Source organism: Ascidia mentula, unplaced genomic scaffold (assembly GCF_947561715.1).
Source record: "Ascidia mentula unplaced genomic scaffold, kaAscMent1.1 scaffold_58, whole genome shotgun sequence".
NCBI lineage: Eukaryota > Metazoa > Chordata > Ascidiacea > Phlebobranchia > Ascidiidae > Ascidia > Ascidia mentula.
Window position 1 is genome coordinate 27,732 of NW_028113739.1, and position 7,479 is coordinate 35,210.

A 7,479-nucleotide genomic window follows, 5' to 3' on the forward strand; every position below is an offset into this window, starting at 1 on the left:
ACGAGGAAGTTGGAATAATATCATATAGACCAAGTCTATAACCAAAATAGCAGGAATTGTTATTATCATTCTCTTTATGGATCCAGATATTGCGGCCCGCCTTGTTAAAATTCTTATCGTCCAAAAAACTAAGGCCTGTCTTTTCAAAGTGGGGTTGGAAAATGACCCACATTTAAATCTTTCGTTTTTAATTGACACCGGTTCTGACGTCTAAATATCAGCACGGCGATTATTGTTTTCTCAAATGTATTTATTGTCATACTAAAATTACCTGTATGCCTCGTAATATAGAATTCAGCTATAACTTAATTATTTTGTGCATGGCAGCAGCTATAAAGTTGCCTGCTAAGATTGAAGAGACTTAAATTTTGATAGAATTCAATAACGCCCACAAGTTAAAAAATGCATTTTTTTGTAAAAGCCACAAAAACACTGCTTAACCTTTAACAAAAGACTTGCCATCACCCACTTTAACCATGCAGACTTTTTGTTAATATTTAAATAGCTCGGGTTGTTACGTTTAATTAAATCAGCCCGCTGCTGTCAATTGTAAACGATTTGGCGGAATGATTCGTTGTTCTTTCCCTGCACAATATATTCACTGAAAACCAAGAGACTGTCGTGCGGTTGTGAATTTTTGACTCATCGTACCTGACGTTGGTACCTCCGAAGACCTGGTATAGGCAGACCGATAGCGTAGGCCTATATGCGTCTCTTTAAAAAAAAAACTGTGATCTTCATAGGAACCTTGCACGAAAATCCCGATTATTTCAAGCGACAAAATATTGTCAAAAGTCACTGCTAAAACCGTAGAAAGTTTTATTTTTAAAATTGCGAGAAAGAGCAATCAAAAATTTGCGAAGGAAAATAATTTAGTTCTCATCCGAGGAAGTTGCAATTGATGAAATATCCTCCTTGTCACCTGTGAAGAAAACAGGTTGGATCTACCAATAATGACACTTAAAACATATGCGCGTCCCTTATTGACTGCCATAATATATTTGGCAAATTGTACATTACAAAAAGTGCTATTTTTTGTATAAACATCGTCGGCACAATCACATTACATTACAAAGCTCCCCCCATCACAAATTTATTCCATTTTTGCACAAGGAATTCCCACTTGGGAACCATTTCACATTACAATAAGGAAAATTTTCGTAATATTATGCGTGGAATGTTTACATGAAGTGTAATGCTAATATTATTTAAGAAATGAAAAAGCTCGTCTTTAGGTCCATTTTCATTTAAAATTTTATTAAGTCTATTTCTTCAAGGTGTGGTGAGCTTTTTGAAACTTTTATACTTTGTAAAATAAACAATAAAAAAACGGACGCATCAGAAGAACTGCTCACTTTTTTGGAGGTTTTCACATTTCCTTGAAAGCTGTATTCCTGTCTTTCCCAACTTCTTCCAATCATCCAAGCTTTCTTCTAACTCCTTATTTTCGCCAACTTTCTGCAACAAGCGGTTGTACAAATAGTTTGATACCAAACTTATGTATACAGAAAAACGTATGACAGGTAATTTTGTGTTAACTGACCTTTCTTATTTTTTCCAACAGCTTGGGACAATTCGGGCAAGATCTTCCACATTTGCACAAGTGTGCGCCCTTTGTTTCAAAGAGCTGTTATAAAACAGATAATTTACCACGACAAAATACTATTGAAAAAACGGAGCACTTGCTGAGCGCCAACTGGAATGAACGATTTTAACCCAGAGACCAGCTGTAAGTTTAAGGTAGGTTTAACTTTGCAGACAGCAGACGGAACCAATATTAAAACGAGACGTTTACTCAATGACGTCAATGCCAGATACAGGTAAACTTAATAAAAGCAATAATAAAAGCATTGGGGCGTCTATATTTAAATTCTTAGTTGCTTGTATTCAAAATAGTTCCTCACCTCATTGTGTGAAGCGCTAACTGTTTTGTGAGTTTTGTCTTTTTCAGGTTTTGGATTCTGTGGAATCTCAACTAAAGGAATTCTGTGGATGATCAAGTTCTTTCAAATGACAATTTAGGGAACATTTTTAACACGTTTACCTTGCTGTAGTTGAAGTTGGTTGAAGACTTTTTGCTCTCTGGAGCTTGTCACATGTAAAGGCCTATCACAAAATTCACGTAAGCAGAAGGTTTGCGAGAATCAAAGAGAGCTGCATTCAGGCGAACACACTGTTTCGACTTGTATGGTTTTATCACCCGAGCCGTTAGCTCTATCGGATACCAAGCAATCGTTTGGCCATATGCTCTCCACGGTGGTTCGTTTCTTGGTACTTTTGAGTACACAACGGAACGATGCTGACCGAAACGTAACATAAAGTCTGTGTACCTGCTTGTGTTAAAGCTATCACAGTGTCACAGTCAACATGCAGCGGCACAAACGAGACCTTACTGGTCAAAACAATGTGCATACTCCTCATTAATGTATTGATGAGATATGGAAAAACCTCGAACAAGTTATTTTGTTAACAACAAGTTGCGTTAATTTTGAACTTTACAACGAAAGATAAAAGCAGTGTTATGCTTACCTTTTGATAAACCGGCGCATTTTCATCACTCTTAGATTGATTCATTTTCAGCCAACCTGTGCCCATTAATATGGCACGCGTGTTAATTTGGAAGCAATTTTATTCCTATTTTGCAATGTATATAACAGCACTTACAAGGGTAATACATACGACCTGCAGACCCGGAAGCTAATTAATTGTTTCTGTAAAATGTAAACTATAGTTTACACGGTATACCGTCTATGATTGGGCTTAAGTTATTCAAATATTGCCTGCCTAGAAGACTCTGCTCTTCTCCACAAACTCAAACAACAGTTTAAACCAACCCGAGTTCAAGGAAGAATGACGGTAGTTTAAATTACGCGCGCATGACAAACCGAAAGGAAACCGCGTTTGAACGTACACAAGCTCCTCGTCAGTGTTTGCACACACCGCTTCTCTTAATACACTTGGGTAACATTCCACGGAATACAACGAACTTCAATATCGCTGGGAAATATTTATTCGTGTACAGAAAACTTTAAAATTACCAAATCGTTTACAAGTGGGCGCTCGCTTGCCATGTGTTGCATGGTAACAAAATGCCTCGTGGTACGACATAAGTGACCTAGAGCAGTGCTTCCCAACCTTTTTCAGTTCGCGACCCACTTTTAATGCAAGTTTTATTGTGAGACCCACAATGAGATATGACCAAACGAATGTTACGTAATGATAATGCAATAATTTCGTGATCTTATAGAAAAATATAACATTTAGAAATGCTTCGCGACCCACCTGAAATAGCTTCGCGACCCACTGGTTGGGAAGCACTGACCTAGAGTAACCCCGACAGACTGTTCGATTATGGAGTTGGTTGAAATCTCATCTGTGGGAAACCACCCTTGTCAGAGTCGTATGATTTGTGCAGATTTATTGTAGCAATTACATCATCATGCAGTGACGACACACACAACAACGACAAAGCAGTGAGAATTCGATAATCTCGTCGTATCGAAGTAATATAAGGCATCCTCAAACAGTGTCCAAAGTATGGAGTTTTTAATAAGCGCAGGGTGATGGCATTGCTCTGTTATATTATTGTAACATCGGCTGTAGTTTTTTACACAAAACAAACACAAACAAGGAAAAGTTCAAAGTTCAAGCCAGATCGAGTTGGCTGATCTTGATGGGGCTGGTGGGGGTTGAATGACGTCCTTCTCTGCCGGCACAACCAGTTTGCGTCTGACGTCAACACACTGCCCGTCAAGCTTGAGTGAGTTTCTCTTGCACGCCAGGTCAGCCTCGATCCTGTACAGGTTCTTGTAAAGTCCGTCCCGGGCGTGACTGGAAAAGAAACATGTACATTTGAGCACGATTTAAAACTTAACATATCCCGTAAGGTTGAACACATGGTACATTTAACTTTTAAGCATTATGAAAAAAATTATATAGATAAAAACTTCGAGCAAAGACACTGAATCATGAGCGTCCCCCCCAGTAAAAATGTTAGAACCCGGTTTAAATCATTAACATCATTTTATTCAACTTTTGGGTGTGGTTTCTTGACTTGTTTGAGTCCTCAGACCACTTCCTGCACACCCCGAAGCAAAAACATAAAGCAAAAAAAAATTACACAAAAAGTTAATACACACTTAACTCTAACACAATAGTTTATTGTAGATCTGTTCCCTGACTTTAAATGTGTTTGTTACTGACAAGTTTTCATGCAGAAATGGTATTGGACACAACATTGCCATTATTTAAAACACTATTAGGGCATTTTCTTGCATGAATTCCAAATTCCAAATTAATGTTGACAGTCAAGTTATTTAACTTGTTTTAGTCTACCATATGTCAGATAAAATGCAAATTCCAGATTAAGTGTAAATGTGAACTGGTAAGCCATAAAACAATAGTCCCTCTTGTGTACCATAACATGGGCTGTTACAACTTTTTGCTCGTCAAATAAATATGGATTGTCACAACTTACTGAGCCTGGGCAAGCTTCTCCTTCAGTGAAGCAATACTTCCTTCAATCTGGTGAACTTCTTCAGTCAAACCATATTGTGGCTGCAAATAATTCCACATCAAAGTAATGCTATGTGTATATAGGAATTGTATGATGAGCCACTTGTCAGTATTACCATGTACCCGCTTTCTTCCGTATCAAGTTACCAAACAGTAAAGCAATGAAATCTATTGTTTGAAAATGCTTTAAATATTATATGACACATTTAAATCAACTCAGGATATCAGAGCAGAACTTTAAACTCCATTGGAACATTAAAAATCCAAATCAAAAGTAAATTTCACAGTAAAACAGTGACTTTTTATATAAACCAGCGGGAAACTTTCATATCCTCTAGGATGTTTATTTCATTTTAACATTTGCATACGTAGTTCGTTTACATTGCAAACCTTGGCAAAAATAAACATGATTCGATTTTAAATAAAACTGGTAGAAGTGTCTCATGTAATTAAATTTATGTTGAGAAAAATTTTTACAAACATGAAGAATATTGTTACCTTGTCTCTGCATAGTTCAACATTTGGTCGATACGTCCTTGTCTCAAGTCTGGTGTGAGCAACCTTGAGTGGTGCAGCTTTGGCACGGATTGCATGTTCCAGATTTCTAATGTCCGCCTCAACCTCAGCAATTTCTTCTTTCGTCTGAAACAAATAACTGTGATTGCGACTTTTTTACATTTCTACTTAATATGAGCATAAAAACTTGTAAAGACAAAAATGACAAAAAACTTCCACAACCAAAGTGGAAAAAGTCACAAGCAAAATAATCATGCTAGCTTTCTTGCCTCAAACCTTTTGATCAATTAATATAGTACTGCAATACTGCTAGTTTGAAGTCCTCATGCTAGTGGCAAACCAGAAAATATGTTATTTATTTTGTGCACTTACAGATAGAAACAACACTTACATTGGTCTGTTGCCAGACAAGCTCCCTCTCAGCTTGCTCCATTTCATGAAGTCGTTTGCGGTACGAGAACTGGGTTGCGGTCCGTTGAGTTTCCAATTCATTTTTGGTTTGTGCGAGAGTAGCATCGATCGCCTCACGCAGGGTCACACTCGCTCTCATCTCTGCTTCTGCTCTGTCCTTGTTGTACTGAGAGAACTGGTGCCAAGACTCTGGGGTGGTGCTTCTACACACAAAAAGCACAGCATCTATGTAAAGGGTGGGTATAAAATCAAGACAAAAATAAAGAAAATGGCAGCTGTGTAGAAAAATGCTGCATGAAAACATTTTCAGTAAATATAGGCTGGCTGGATTCAATGAAGGGTTGATTTCCAGATCCAAGATTTGTTCTAATGGAATATCAAACCTATTAGTTTTATATTTAAAAACCTGTGCAAAGATTGCATGTTATGTAAATCAGTGCCAAGAAGAATCTTGCAATGAAGAGCAATATTGATGGACTTACTCTTTGAGAACACGTGTAGGATTTGGTTTGTACGAGATTCCAGATGACTCATTATTGAAGCCGTAACATTGTTGGTCGATTCCTTGAGCTTCAAACTTGTCTCTCTGATCGTTGGCCAACTGCTGACGGGCCTCTCTCAACAAGCTGCACAATATTAATAAAAAACAATTAGTTTTCAGTATTACATGCTGATTATTTCAACATAGCACCTATTATTGTGTGTCCATTTAAAGAGTAACTATGTCTACGTCAAGAAAGTACCATGGTTAGCACAAAATAAAAAATTAAGACCATCAGTTTACACACACAAAGTTAATACAAAATGAATTTTTTAGGGACATTTTTTTATTTGGCTTGATAAATTTATCATTTTTTTTACCATAATTGCTCAAAAGATTCAGCAACCCTTTTCTAAAGTTGTTACACGATCTTGTCGATGATTTCCACCTCCTGCCAACATAACAAATTTTGTGTCTATTTACTTCCAAAATACAATTTGCTTGCTAATATAAAACAAACAGTGTCGCAATATGTTTGCCAAAAAATTTGCTTACATTATTTCCTGCATCTGTTTCATCCAAACATCTTTCCAATGTCTCCTTGCACTTTGTGATGTCATCAATGAGATCATCCAAGCGTGTATTGTTGTCATGCTGGTTCCATTTAGTTTGATTTGCAGTTAACCTGGTGCCCCTTTTACTCATACAGAAACATTTTTCCTTTAATTCTACTAATACTACTGACTGATTACAAAAGCCCATGGCCTCATCTTTTCTAAACTTGCACTGTGATATCAAAAAATATATTGCCCTGAGACAAAAAAATTAACTGCAATAAATTAAAACAATTTGCATTTTATTTTCAAAACAAGTAAATTTGCATTTTATTTTTAAAATAAGAAATACGACCATTTATATTTGAAAAATTAATAAGTAATTTCATCTTCATCTGAAGTATCACAAGTATCACAAGTATCAAAATTATCACAAGTAACACAAGTATCACAAGTATCACAAGTATCAAAAGTAACACAACTATCACAAGTATCACAAGTATCACAAGTATCACAAGTATCAAAATTATCAAAAGTATGTGAAGTATGAGAAGTATCAAAATTATCAAAAGTATCAAAATTATCAAAAGTATCAAAAGTATTTGAAGTATTAAAAATATTAAAATTATTAAAAGTATTAAAAGTAACAAAAGTAACAAAAGTATTTGAAGTGTTTGAAGTGTTTGAAGTATTTGAAGTGTTTGAAGTGTTTGAAGTTTTGAAGTATTTGAAGTGTTTGAAGTATTTTCCTCATCACCTGTGAATGAAAGAACATGCTTTTATTGGCTTTGTTTTTGTGTTGAAACTATTTAAGAAAAAAAGTGACGTCACATTTGAAAAATTTCCCACATTTTATTACCTTGATCAGTCAGTTCTTGCTGGTAGCAAGCCTTATCAATTGAGCTAATTTGATCCACCTGAGATGATATTTCTTTTTTTCGATCCATCCTTTATGTTTCCTTAACAGCTTGAGACAAGTTTCCTTAACAGCTTGAGACAAGT

At 36.1% G+C, this 7,479-nt stretch overlaps 2 protein-coding genes across 3 annotated transcripts; both read right to left on the reverse strand.

Moving 5' to 3' along the window:
* Positions 1-802: 802 nt before the first annotated feature.
* On the reverse strand, positions 803-2,676 carry LOC145917706 (uncharacterized). Of its 2 annotated transcripts, none has more exons than XM_083002972.1 (6): positions 2,530-2,676; positions 2,045-2,106; positions 1,905-1,986; positions 1,544-1,612; positions 1,356-1,458; positions 803-922 (listed from the first exon to the last, which is right to left on the reverse strand). In XM_083002972.1, exons 1-6 carry the CDS (start codon positions 2,593-2,595, stop codon positions 873-875), a joined length of 432 nt encoding a protein of 143 aa, XP_082859098.1. In that variant the 5' UTR covers positions 2,596-2,676; the 3' UTR covers positions 803-872. The 2 variants fall into 2 exon arrangements, with proteins under 2 accessions (XP_082859098.1, XP_082859097.1); XM_083002971.1 differs by having other exon boundaries at positions 1,544-1,627.
* Positions 2,677-3,401: 725 nt separating this feature from the next.
* LOC145917703 (tektin-2-like) lies at positions 3,402-6,685 on the reverse strand. Its single transcript, XM_083002969.1, is given in 7 exon segments — positions 3,402-3,831; positions 4,478-4,557; positions 5,014-5,157; positions 5,423-5,645; positions 5,925-6,068; positions 6,304-6,398; positions 6,479-6,685. Coding segments are annotated over 7 exon segments (1,086 nt in total). The 3' UTR covers positions 3,402-3,638.
* Between the last annotated feature and the right edge of the window lie 794 nt (positions 6,686-7,479).